Source organism: Tyto alba, unplaced genomic scaffold (assembly GCF_018691265.1).
Source record: "Tyto alba isolate M040663 unplaced genomic scaffold, T.alba_DEE_v4.0 Super-Scaffold_8, whole genome shotgun sequence".
In the NCBI taxonomy this organism is placed as follows: Eukaryota; Metazoa; Chordata; class Aves; order Strigiformes; family Tytonidae; genus Tyto; species Tyto alba.
Window position 1 is genome coordinate 18,810,858 of NW_024881329.1, and position 13,536 is coordinate 18,824,393.

General features: G+C 48.1%; 1 protein-coding gene across 6 annotated transcripts in view; it reads right to left on the bottom strand.

Annotated features, from left to right (window-relative positions):
• Nucleotides 1–340: 340 nt before the first annotated feature.
• Nucleotides 341–13,536, bottom strand: part of RAB3IL1 (RAB3A interacting protein like 1) — a 29,646-nt gene continuing 16,450 nt past the window's right edge. For 2 of the 6 annotated variants that reach the window (XM_042785105.1, XM_033006978.2), the window contains 9 exons: nt 12,046–12,123; nt 11,216–11,431; nt 9,083–9,202; nt 7,530–7,658; nt 7,304–7,416; nt 6,370–6,393; nt 4,433–4,532; nt 3,376–3,442; nt 341–2,936 (listed from right to left, as the gene is read on the bottom strand). In XM_042785105.1, coding sequence (XP_042641039.1) covers nt 2,854–2,936; nt 3,376–3,442; nt 4,433–4,532; nt 6,370–6,393; nt 7,304–7,416; nt 7,530–7,658; nt 9,083–9,202; nt 11,216–11,431; nt 12,046–12,123 — 930 coding nt within the window. In that variant the 3' untranslated portion in view covers nt 341–2,853. The remainder of the gene's footprint in view (nt 2,937–3,375; nt 3,443–4,432; nt 4,533–6,369; nt 6,394–7,303; nt 7,417–7,529; nt 7,659–9,082; nt 9,203–11,215; nt 11,432–12,045; nt 12,124–13,536) is intronic. The other 4 variants (XM_042785104.1, XM_042785107.1, XM_042785103.1 and 1 more) reach the window with 3 other exon arrangements.

A 13,536-nucleotide genomic window follows, 5' to 3' on the forward strand; every position in this document is an offset into this window, starting at 1 on the left:
GCCCATGCAGTGCTTCAAGCCAGCAAACTGAACCAGACCACAGCTGAGCTGGAAGAAACACCTCAGCCTCCCTCAGCAAGAACCACACAGGCCTGCCTTATCGCAACAAACTGTGATAAAACTCTGTTTGCTACCAGAACACTGGCACCTAATCCCCTGGTGAAGTCAGGGAGCAGCTAAAGAAGGGCAGACAGATAAAGAAAAGCACTAAACCCACAGTCCCTTACGGCACACAGTGGCAAGTGAAGCACAGAGCACAATGCCAACCAGACCTGATTTTTCTCTTGGCGACCAAGCACACACGCCCCAACCAACCCAACCCTAGAACTGCAATCAGACCTTTAAAGAGGTTAATAAATCTTTATTTTCCTTTAATAAAGAGCAGGGTGCAACCATCCCGCTGTTAACGGAGTGACTTCATGTTCATTTACAAATTGTCTCCTCTGTTTTAAATGTAAGACAACCTTATACAATGCATTTCTCTAATTCCTTTCATCTCAAAGTGCTTTACAAAGTGACACTGGAGGAAAAAAATCATCCCACAAACCAAAACATCTCCTACAGAGAGATCATCTCATTCCCAGTGCTGCAATGCAGCCACATCTGTTGTGCAATGTAGCAGCTAATGATACAGGATGACATGTAGAGATCAAAAGGTCAGGGGCAACAGGTACAATGAGAAACTGCCAGGGATAGAATTTACCTGAGCTGAAATCTGCAGCTGGGGAAAGACATTTCTATTTTCTCCTCTGGAAAAGCTGATGTCAAATTACCACAAGTCTGCGGAGGCCAAAGAGATGCGGGTTTATCACTAGCTCAAGACCCAGCCAGAATCTTACCCAAAGATGTATTTTCCAGGCTTTTACTCCACATTTGAAACGTATTCCTTTGGTGAAGAGTAGCAGCTGTACACACTCATCTAGCTAGGGTAAGGCAGCACGAGTTGGGGCACTCAGCTGTGGAAGCTAAAGCAGAACTAGGCTGTTAACGACATGGACTTGGAGGTCAGCCCTTTCCGAGCTGCAGGAGGTGGATTCAACGCTACTGTGTATTGTCAGGAATGCGTTCTCCCAGCTCTGGGGATGACAACTCATGTTTCACATACCTACTAACCCTAAGCAAACAATTCTATATGCCAGTACAGCTATGCAGAAAAGGGTCCCCTGAGGAGCAACGCAGCAGCATACTGCAAGTGAGCTCAGCGACAGGAAAGATTGTGCTCATGGGTTCTTCCACAGAAGGTTCTCAGATCTGCTGTGAAGCTGTCCTTGGATTAGGTTCCAAACCAAAAACTTTCATTTTCCTCATCTATTCCGCTCTCCCCTGGACAAAAATACAGCAGCTGTTAATTTTCCTCCACTGAAGATACAGAGTTCCTACTGTAGCATCTCCCAATGGAGCTGACAGTGGTGATCTGGTTCTGGGCACCAACTTGCTACGATGGGAGTTACAATGCTGGCAGAGGGACAGGGTGACATGCATCAAGAGTGCAGAAATGCCATGAGAGATGAAACCTCCAGGGTGGGGAGTGGCTGAGCTCATTCCACAGTCACTAAAAAAAGGGCTAAATTGGCTACAAAACACTGTGACATCCCTCCCAGCACATTTTGAGGCATACAGGAACCACAGCCACATCCCTCACGTGCTCACAAAGATGGCTCAAATTTCCTCACTGGGAATGGCAGCCCAGAAGAAGCTAGGCTTCCCAGTAGATGCGTATCTCTAGGTCTACTGTAAGGTTGGGGAGGAAATCTTGGGGCCTCAAGATAGCTCCCAGCCTGGACATGTTCCTTCTGGAGACAAAGAACCCAGCCTGCGACCATGGTTTTTAGCTGAACAGTGGGAACAGTACTGCCCAAAGCTCTCTCAGAGCAGTAACAGCTCATAGGTATATTTGGGGGTGAAGTATGTACCTAAGAGCACCATGGGGGAATTCTGCACCAAGGACTGTCACAGGGCACCACCCGTCAAGGTCTGCATCTGCTTGTGGCAACTGCAGCAGATTCTCTAGACCAGGAGAAAACATCCTGCACCAACTGCAGCCAAGCTGTGGCTAGCTCTGAGTTCAGCAGTTTCCCTGCTTGCTTTCTTCTGGTGAAGGCCCCAGGTGCACAGCTCCAGCCTCTGCTCCAGCTGTTCCCCCAGCCTGGATCACCCAGTGACAAATTGCAAGCTAAAAACAGAAAAAAAAAAAAAAAACCTCTCTGACTCAGTTGGCAGAAAGCTTCTCTTGAAGGCTCCTTTAAAGGGAGAAAGGAAGTACTTGGAAACAGGCTGTTCATGGCTCTCCATAAAATTATTTGTGTGCTGCTGGCATTTACAGGGCTGTTAGGGGAGTAAGTGGTCAGCAGGACCTAGGTGTACGGCTGGGCACAGCACCCTCCACTCCACAGAATGAGTGGAACAGATGGACAGACAGCCAGCATCCGTCCTGAAAGACTTGCTTACAAAGAGAAGGTCCAGGACTCCTGCCTTGCACAGGGCCAGCCTCAGACTATGACAAAGCAGACTGCATATAAAAACAGAAGTTTAAAAAAAAAAAAAAAAAAAATTGATATACACTGCATATAGGAGACTCCATAGAGGACAGTCTGTAGACGGCCACACCAAAGCAGCCAGGGCCAGCCCAGCTCCGAGGCGGTAGCTTGGCAGCTGCATTCCAGTCACAGTTGGAAGAGTGGGACAGCTGAAGGTGAAACTTGTGCTTCTTGCTCCTTGATCAGCTTTAGGCAGAGGGAGGGTGGGGAAGGAGTAAGGCCCACTGGAGGAGAGGCACTGCTTTCATCTGTTTGGCAGACTGCATTTGATAAGCCATTCATCCAGGAGCAGTTTCTTCCATGCTCAGGCCTCTGCTTACATCTCACTGGGATAAAACCCAAGTTTGGCCAGAGACATCTCCCTCCGGAGCCGCATGACCTCCCAGTACATCAGCTCCACTGTGAAGCAAAATGAGTGTGGGGAAGAGAAGGGGAAAAAAAAAAAAAAAAAACACCAAAAAAAAAAAATTAGTAAGCAAGGTACAGCTGGACATCACCTCATGCTATGCTGTGCTCCCAGTGCAGCCCAGAGCCAGGCTCATCCCCAAAGTGATGAAAGTAGACAAGCTGGAGGGTCCAGCAAGACAGACCCATCAGGTCACCCCTTCCCAGCTCCACCCCAGGGCAAAGCTCCCAACAAGCCAATGAGCAAGGAATGGGCCCCCCTATTCCTCCAGCTCATGTCTTTCTTTTGTCATTTAACCGTTTCTCAAAGACACAAGGAGCTCAGGGTAGCCCAAGCTGGCCCCATTCCTGTCACACTGAATAGGATCTCTTAATTCCTCCCAATGGCCCACCAAAGGCATCCCCACCACAGCCAGCTACCATCCCCTCTTACCATCCTGCCTCACCAAGCCCTGCTGGATGTAGCGAATGTACGTGAAAAAGTTGCACACCGCTGTAATCTGAGAAAGAAAGAAAGAGAAAAAAAGTCAGCTACAGAACTGCTTTGTCTATCAAGATATCAAGAGGCTTGCACAGCACCCAGGAGAGCTCTTGGTGTTCAGTACCTGAGAAATAGTACCACATACTATCAGATGGAAAGAGCTAGGAAGAAAGCTGGTTAAAACAAAAAATTAAATTCCAAATTCTGGGCATCTGCAATCCCATCCCAAGATATTACACTATCCATGAGACATACTGTGGAAGAACTCCAATCTACTGCAGATTTGAGACACGAGTAAACACTACTTAATGTGGCAGCAAAGTCCATGATTTTCCTGCAAAGAGCACTATTGTCTGACTGAATGAAAATCTTTGGAGTTAAAGGTTTGTGCAGAAAGCGTGTGTGCAGGGAGGTGAGGGTGTTCATGACACATTACGTGCGAGTGACAAAAATCAGTCAACTTAAGTCCATGCACAAAACCAACTTTTTGTCTCGGAAATAATCACGTTGCAGGATCAGCTCCTTTGATGTGCAGCTCAGGAAAGAATAAACTTTTAAAATTCTCCATTGAATCAAAGCCTCAACAGCAACATTAACAAATCATTCACCTTCTCCCTTCCCTCCAAAGAAAGGGCAGATTGTTCTCATAACTGCTGGAGTCACTGATCTGTACTGGAACAGTAACAAGAGCCAGCATTTAAAAAGCAGAAAATTACTGTGTTTTACAAAGGATAATTAAAAAAAAATAATAATAAAGCAAAACAATCAAAGCCCTGTACTGAATCAAGCCATGGAAAGCAAACACACTGAAGACAGGTTACCTGAAGGAGCATGAGGCAGGGCTGGAGACCTGCACCCTAGTCATTGGCTAAGAGCCACCTCGACTTCAGGAACAAGCTCAAGCCCCACAGGTCTCTCTCAGTTTGAGGCTTGACCCAAGGGCTCCTCCATCTCAGAGCCTGGAGCAATTCTGGAGGGTCAAGGCACCCTGGGAAGGTGGAAGACTCACCCTGGCCCTGCAGGATGGTGAAATGTAATAGTAATTCCCAGAATCCCCCAGCATGATGCGGTGCTTGCAGGTCCTGGGGAGGCCACTCAGAGCACATTTCCTGCAGGCAAAGAAAAAAACACTTCAGCCTTCAACAATCTAGCGGCACAGCGGAACACAACAGTTCAACAACCTCAAGACTGTCCCCAAGAGATGGAAGTGGGAGCTCAGAAGCCAGACCTGTGTCAGTCAGCATGAAGAAGAAAAAAAAGCCATGGCTGATATGAGCCTTTTGCTCCTAGAAAGATTCCAAAATTTCAAGTCTGGAGACCTTAGGCTAATTATCTGGAACCACGAATTATTCCCTGCCCAAGCAAACTAAGGCTGTACCCTTTGCCTGGCACACAGCCCAAGACAAAACCACAGAAAATATTAAAGAGGTGTGGCTGGACCAGAGTATAACAAATGTCATCTGGTCCCTGCACGTCCCCTCCATGTTCCAAGCAAGGCTTTTGCTGAAGGAGTTCTGCTCAGGTGTATCAGCTCCCCTGATGGGATGCAAACACGCTGGCTGGGAACCAAACCTGGTCTCAGAAGAGGTCAATCCAGAATTTGAGCAGAATTTGCTCATCCTGAGAACTCAAACCAAGTGACACTGCAGCCTTTATGCTAGGCTCCTATTCATTAATTTGGGCCTGATTCGAAGCTACTCTAGTTGAAGCCACATGAAGCAATTTTGTACTGACTTCAGGGGGCTTTGGATAAGGCTTGCAGTTCCTAAGAACAAGCCAATCCCTTCTAGTGCAGACAGAGAAGAAGGTTGGCTTCACAACTGTAAGATTTCAGACTAAGTGAAGAAAATAGTCTTTTCAAGACAGCTCAGCTCCTAAGGAGACCACCAAAAGATGCAATCAGCAAGGGTATAGCATGCCTCTATTCTCTTGCCATTTTCTTCTCTTATTTGCAAGACGAATGGCTCCCAGCACCAGCCAGTTGCCCCTCCATCAAGGCAGGAAAGCAGCATTTTCTGCTGCATAGTCATCACCACATTGCCCAGAGACATAGTGCCTACATAGTGGGAAGAGGGACATCACTTCCCAGCTGCAAAAAATTGCTCTGTGGGCCACAGAAGATGACAACACACAGAAGTAGATGTTTCAGAGAGTTTCTGAGCATGTCTCTGTGCTTGCTTTCCACTGCTATCAAGGCAAGTATTAGCTAAGAGTGGCTGTAAGTGTTCAGATGCAATGAGAAGCAATCACTGATCAATTATTAACACAACTTAAGGAGACGGAATCCTCAGAAGTTGCAGGATGACTGATACCTTTAAGAGGTCCCAAATTTGAGCATTGCAGAATACTGGAAGAAAGAGAATCCTGCCGGTCACTCTTGGCTTGGTTGGTACCACTTGGTGTAACCCCAGCTATCACCACTGTAGCTAGAAACAACCTAAACCACAGCACTGGGACACCTGCCCTTCAGCACTTGGCACACCCCGAGGCATTTTGCTGGGCATGCCACCATGAAAGCCAGTTTTCCCAACACCTCCTGGCCAGCATTTTTCTCTGTTGCTATACAGGCAATGTCATACAGTGGCCCACTCAGTCCCTGCCTCTCTAGGCTCCTGTTGCACTGAGGTCTGCACAAGCAGGGTACAGACACGTAGGTCTGGTAGGTCCCAGCTTGGGCAGGGACCGCAGCTTTCTCCTTTCTGACCCACAGCATGTCCAAAGTTGCCATAAAAATCAGTGTTTTACACCTGGGGAATAAGCCCCTTTTGGGACCTTTATTGCCAATAGCAAGATTCCTTACCATCCTGTCTGCATGGAGATTGAACGGGGTTAAAACGTTACTTAGTTCAGTTCTAGACTCGAAGCTGCTAAATTGCAGTAAGTTAGTAACTTGTTAATGGATTAGAGATCTTTGATCACTGACTGAAAAATAAATACTTCACTTACGTTACAATTTGTGACCGGAACCCACTGTGAAGACACAAAAAAAAAAAAAAATCAAAAGGAAACCAATAAGGATAAACACAGGATGGGTTGTTCTTGGAACAGGTCTTTACACATACTCATGGAACAATTTGCCTAGAGATGACAGAAAACACAGAAGAGAGTGGTAGGAAACCTACACACGAGCAGCATTTACTGTTACAGGAACACCTTTGCTTAGAAGGTGCTCTGCTTGAAGTAAGGGAGGGAAGAACAAAAAGAGAGAGCCCTGACTAAATTTAAATTTAATAGCAGAACAAAATCCCCTATCTTCAACTGGAATATTATGTCGCTCCTGCTAGTGCTCCTCTTCTTTCAGGCAAATCTCAAGTTGTCTCTCACATCAGATACAGTCATGCAAGCTCTGGAGCAGCCATAGCCCCAATTCTGGTGGCAAGGTGACAGCATCAGGTGGGGAAGACTATATGCAGCAAGAGGAGATCTCTTCTGAACTAGGCTCAAACCCACGTGGTGCACCAGCAAGGTCAGGAGGGTAAGGCAAGTTCAAACCTCACGAGATGCAAGAACTTGAGATAACGCAGCTCTGACTTAATCCTTTCACCCGATGTTATGCACAAACATACCTTCAGAGAACATTAAACAAATTGCTACCTTAAGGGAAAAAAACCCCACAAACCTCTCCCAAGCCAAGAGCACTAACACATCACTCGATTAGCCCCCAAAACAGCCAACTACAGTATGTCATCTGAGCTGAGCTAATTCCTCTCTCATGTAAACAGTTGAGCTGAACTACCACTGGTCATGGGCTACAACACTCAGCTGAGCCCTTTGAACTGCTCAGCTCAACTGACTGATCAAGGCCTGGCCAAACTCCACTAGATGGTACAAGAAGACCAGTAGCAAGGAAAAGACAAGAGAGATAAGCACGGTTCCTTACTTTGGCCCACCGCACTCTTCTGCTGACACCTTCGCCACTGGCAGTGTCTGCAAAGCAACTGGCTCAATTGTGAGTGTATTCTCTTCCACAGCCACTCGCACCAGCTCTGACAGCTGCAGCAAAGACAAATGAGTGCAGATATGAATGTGCAAAGGTCACCTCCATAAAGGTGCAGCTTTGGTGCTCTCAGACTGCACAGGTTTTGTCCTCCTTTTCCAGCACTCACCTCCTGCTTAGTGAAGTCCAGACAGGGTCCTACATCTTCTCGATAAATTCTGTCCAGGAAGGAGCAGGATTTATCCAAAGTTGGAGATTCCTTCCAGGCCTGGAACTCAGCAAATAAAATGGAGTCGACCTGCAGCAAGAGTCCAATAGCAGTGGAAAGAGAGAGATATACCATATCAGAAGGTATGTGTTATTATGCAGGTAACCTAACTACAAAATATCTGCTCTGGCATCTAGAAAGGCTCAGACATCACAGAAGTGTCTGAGAGAAGTTGGCTTGTTCCAAGGATGTTTTATCTCCCACCCATCGGCAGTTCTGTCCCAGACGGATAAAGGCATACTGGGCTTATTCCACGAGAAACCTGCAGGCACAGCTCTATCCCATCTTCCTCCAGGACAGGGCAGCACCTCTGCTGCAGGAAACTCACCACACAACCATCAAACAGACCAAATTCCCACTCATCCCACGGCAGGAACGATGAGAGCAGCAGAATGGCAAAGCACAGTGGCAATGGCACCCAGGAGGCAGAACCCTTCTGTAAGGGAAGGACTGCTACAGAAAAGGATGAATTGGAGAAAATGGTGAGGCACTGGAACAGGTTGCTCAGAAAAGCTGCAGCTGCCCCCTCCCTGGAAGGGTTCAAGGCCAGGTTGGACAGGGCTTTGAGCAACCTGGGCTGGGGGAAGGTGCCCCTGCCCACGGAAGAGGGGCTGGAACTAGATAATCTTTAAGGTCCCTTTCAACCCAAACCATCCTATGATCTATGATTAATAAACAGCCATCACCAGGACTACATTAAGTGAGCCCAAGTATGAGCTCACAGGGTATTCCAGCCCTTTAAAGACCACTCCAAGCCCAGAATTCTGGTGTTGGGGAAGTTGCAGAAGTAATGGGAACACTGGGCAGCCACACAAGCTTGCAGAGGCAACCTGAGTGTAGGAAAGGAGATCTCCCACAGAGAACTCAAAGGGTAGCAACAGCTTTCCCCATTCTAATGTTTGCTCATTGCATTTTAGAGTTGGGCCTGCAAGCATTAACACTGCTCAGCAGAAAGGAGCCCAGGCCGGAACTTGCTCCCATCCCCTGAGCCAGTAGGAAGGTTGCTCTCTCCATCCCTGTCTGGCTGAAAATATTTCAGTCCTGGAGACTCTCTGGGACCTGACATCTAAACCCCAGATGGATCATTAGCAGAACCACCAACCTGACTGACAGGACATGTCCTTAAAAGGCCAGCAAATCCTGTTAAAGCTGCCAAAAGGAAAAACAGAACTAAAGAGACCCTGCTCAGCAACACAAAGAACATAAGTGAACAAAGCTGAAAAAGGTGTGGGTTCTAGCACACTCACTCGATGCTATGGAGACTGCTCGCCTGGTACCAGGAGACAGCTTCAGAGCCACAAGATGGAAAAAAAAATAAATTGAGAAAAACATAAACAAAACAAACAAACAACAACAAAAAGGAGGTTAGCATAAAAGGAAGCTAGAACTGAAAGGCTGGAAGTATGAGAGGCAGATGGGTCCCACCCCTCCCCAATGCTGTCCAGAAAGGTTACCTGCCGCAAGGATGAGGAAACATCTGCCCCCAAGGCCTGCCAGCCTGGTTCATAGGTGATGTGGATAGCCTTCCCAGGGATGATACAAAGGAGCAGAGAGAGGAGAGCGGGTAACCCAGACTTTGAGGGCAGAGGAAGAGATAGACAGTGAAGGAAAAGGTTTAGAGAGACGAGCAAGAAAGAGAAGTAAAAAACATGAGACAAAACAGAAGATTCAAAGAAAGGCTCAAGTCCTCCCTTCCACGAAACTAAGCGTGCTCCTCAAGACATCACAGGGCCACAAGCCACACGTTTAGACTTCACGTTGAGGTGCAAAAAGGGATCAGAAATTCTGTCATTTTTAGGCTCAATTTAAGCCAGGGCACATTTTTTCCATAGAGCATCAAGCACCAACTCTCTGAATGCCACGTTCCCTTTTATCACCTCTCATATACACCACTAAGGAATCTGAGAGAAAGAAATCAACAAGTTAACAAAAACCACCCCACCCTTGATATACAAAATTGTCAACTTTGGAAGCTGTAGCCCTCGGATTTTAAACCCCAGGATAACTGCACCACGTGGAAGTTACCTACAGAAAGAAATGACAGGTCCAAATCCTTAACAAGCAAGTCACAAGAGCTAGCATTTCTCTAAAGATCGTCAACACAAGCTTTGCCGAGACTGAGCCAAGAACAGCAAAATGAACTACCCAGTAGGCAAAAGTTGTTGCTCCTTACTGTAGGCAGAGGGGAGGGTAGTCAGTGGCTCAAACTGGGCTCTCAGTTTGGAGCCCCTCTGTTCTGAATGGAGGAATGGTTAGCCTTGGGAGAGGTCACAGGACCTTAAAAAGATTAAAACCTTTTTCTTCCTGGCCCTCAAAGCAGCTTCTAATTGACCACACCTGGCTCCAACTTCCAGCCTATCTGGACTGTTCCCTGCTTGACCAAGAGAAACCAGTACATCAGGCCTTCACAGTTACTGAACTGATAATTTTTCCTCTGGCTTTCTTTCTGACATAGCCTTTGTTCCTCTCTGCCTGTGAACAGAGTTAAAGATCTTCATCTTTTGTTGCTATTGCTGTCTCAGGACAATGGCTATAGCCAATGGTGCCTGAAGCATTTCATCCAAACTCTAGCAACAAGAGCACTGTGCAGAAGCTGACAAGGCACATTCATTGAATCCGCTGCCAAAAGCGGACGTTACCAGCGTTGCCAGTGCAGTCCTGTTTGGTGACAGCATTAATTTCACAACCGGCCCTTCTACGTACGTTGTCACACAAGCCAAGTGACCAGGTGCCTCTGTGTTCCCTCAACAATTTTTCATGACTGAGGCCATAGCTTCCAAAAAACCACTAGGGAGACATATTCTCCCACCACATTCTCTCTCATTTTCATTCTTCCTGACCAAGTGCCCCCTTTCTGCTCCCCAGGACAGCTGTGCAAACATCTGGCTAGTGGAAAGTTCCCAGACTGAAAGATCCCGCTAGCAGCAAGAAGCGTTACATCCATGGTCATGGCAGGTAGGGGACTATCAAAGGAACACCGAAGCAAATTAAACAGGGTTTGAAAGATATTCACAAATGCCTTCTAAGCTTCTCTACACAGTTCCTTCCAGTGAGGTAGGAATTAAGTATAATCAATTAAATATATGCTCTGCAAAGAAAAAGAAGAATACGCCCAAAACCACAGATCAAGTGACTGAGAGTACAAATTGATGGAGGTGTCCTGACATCCAAGCCAAACTAGGTAGAGCTAAGAAACAACAGCAAATCACGCTAGAGCAGGTAGTGGACTCAACTGCCAAGATGCAGCAGAACAATTGGCTTCTGCTCAGCAACTCCTGACATTCTCAGCACTGGTAACTCCTGGATCTGGCCATGCCCTCAGGGACCCCTCAGCTGCTTCCTCTAGCAGTTGTCCTGACACAGCCTTGAACACGCTTCCCAGAAGACGGAAATCTCCACAAATGGAAACCCTCCAGAGCTTGCCTCAGCACAAATTTAGGGAACAAGCCGCTTTACTGCACAAACAGCTTCTCCCAACACTGAAACCACAGAGTTCTCCAGGAAGCTCAGGTCAGAAGCCACCCAACTCCCCAAGCACAGTGACAGCTGCGGCTCCAAAGCCAATGCAGTGAGTGGCTCTCACCCACCTCTTTGCACTCATGACTGACTGGCTCTGGAGTCATGTTCTGGCTGGCAGCTGAGACCATTGCGCTGCTGGTGCTCTTGTTTCGCCCATGGCCCTTCCTGAACACAGCTTTAGAAGGGCTCTGGAGCTGAGGGTGCAGCTCCCGGTTGGGAGAAGAAGGTGTGGATGTGATCACCAGCGTCTTCAGAGCTGTAACCTCTGCCTGCAGCATGTCGATCTGAGGAGACAAGGCAAGAATCAACAGCACCTTCAGCTCCTGCTCTGCTCGAGCTTGCTGCATCCCACCAAATGTTAAAGCCACAGGGAACCAGCTACAAGCCCAGCCACGAAGCCTTCTCCCCATTCTCCCAAATGCCCACCGTCACCCAGAATCTTAAACAGGGCTAAAGAGCAGCTATTTGGGAACCTATCCCTCTGGTCCTCAGTCTGAGCATGTTCTGCTCCAGGCTCTTTTTAGACCAAATAACCCAGAAGAAATTTCTCCTCAAGAAGGAACCAGTTGAGCAGCCCGGTGATGCAGCCTTGTCAGGAAATTCCAACTCCCCAGCTCCCGGCCCTAACCATCCCCAAAGCTGTGGCAATTTAACAGCATATCGCTTCGCTGTGGCTCCCCTGGCATCCATTTCTCAAAGGGGAGCTGGGTCAGCAGCAGACTGCAAGGATGCCTTTTTCCACTCAGTGTCTGCTGGAGAAGGAACAGAGCAAATGCAGCATCTCAGAGAGAGTGAGCTGCAAGCTCTTCTCCAGCCAATGAACAGCACCATGGGCAGGCTGGGCAGGGATGGCACCAGCCTAGCATAGAAATCAAGTCACAGAGATTGCAATTCTCACCTTCCCCCGTGCCTCCCTCAGCTGCTTCTCTGACGCCGCCTGTTTAGTGTTTGCTTCTCTCACCATCTTGTGTGCTTCCTGGACCAGAGAGAATTTTAGTCTGTCTGCTGCAGCCCCAACTCATAAAGCCACCAGAGCAGGCCAAAGCTCTGCCGTATCACATGCTCTGGGCAAGCAAGCAGGGGGACAGACATCACTGCCACATCCAAGGGTTTTACTCTGTCAGCTGTGAAGAGCCTTCCCCCAGAACTTCCCAGAGAAGGTTCTCAGTGCCAGAGCCTGGAGCACATCCCCCTTCTAGGAGTGTAGTTGGCTAAATTAGAGAGTTTAGCTGGCTGAGTTCAAGGTCATCTCTCACTGATACGGGCTGCTGTGAAGAAAGCTAGAAGCAAAAGCCTGCCCCTCCTTACCCTTGGAAATTGCTTTAGAGCTGAGGCTTTAACATTAACACTCACTGTGCGACATCACAGCTGTGTCTGCCTCCAGTCCAATATCTCTGTGACTCTGACCTTGACCCAGCCCCACTGGCTTGGCTTTTTGGCTTGACCTCAGGCCTGCACTGTCACTGCAGACTCGCTGACTGATCACTGGACTATTTTCTGACCCTAATCACTGGCTGTGGCACAGATCCTGATCCAGATTGCTGCTCTACATCTTGCCTTCTCACTGACGAGGTCAGTGTTCTTGCCTGACATGTTGTTGCACTTTGCTCCTACTTTCCTTGCAGAGCGGCCAACCGCCGCTGCTCTGGGCACGGCTGCAACACAGCAAGAGCTGTAGCTCAGGTGGGGGTCAAATGATGGAGGCTAGCTTGAAAGCATCTCCCACAGAAAGAGGGGAGCATTGAGAGTCCCAGCTGAGGCCTCCCCGCAGCGCTGTCTGGAAACAGTCTGTCCAAGGCCACCAGAGGAAGGGTCAGCTCTCAGCTACATTATTTCTACGTTTTCCCTAAGCCCAGGCAGCCAAATCTCCAGGAGGGGGATGCTCTCTTGGCCCTCACACTCAGCACCAGCCTGTGTTTCAAAAGTACAGATGGGTCCTGGCTTTCCTCACTGCCCAGCCAGATCCAGACATTAGAGCTGCTGGTAAGTGGGATTTTGCCAGGATAGAGCTTGGCAAGAATCATGTTATGAAAAAAACAACCAAAAGGCCTTTTGAACACTCACTGGAACAGAGTACATGAGGACATCCAGCTTGTTCCCACCCCAAGCAAGGGCTGACACGAGCCAGGGAATCATCTCTATTACACAGCAGTTGCTCTCCAGACTACAGAGCAGGAACGGGAGAGGGACAGAGAGCTATGCTTAGCTCCAGCTACAGGCTACAGACACCCCACATCTGTTTTTACTACCAGATGTACAGACCTGTAACTACTGTGCTCTTTATGCCACCTCACAGCTGACAGAAGGGGAAAGAAACACATGCAAATGCTCCCCAGGAGCAGGTACAAGCCCCTGCTCTGAGGCTCTGCTTGTAGCACTGCCCAGCTCT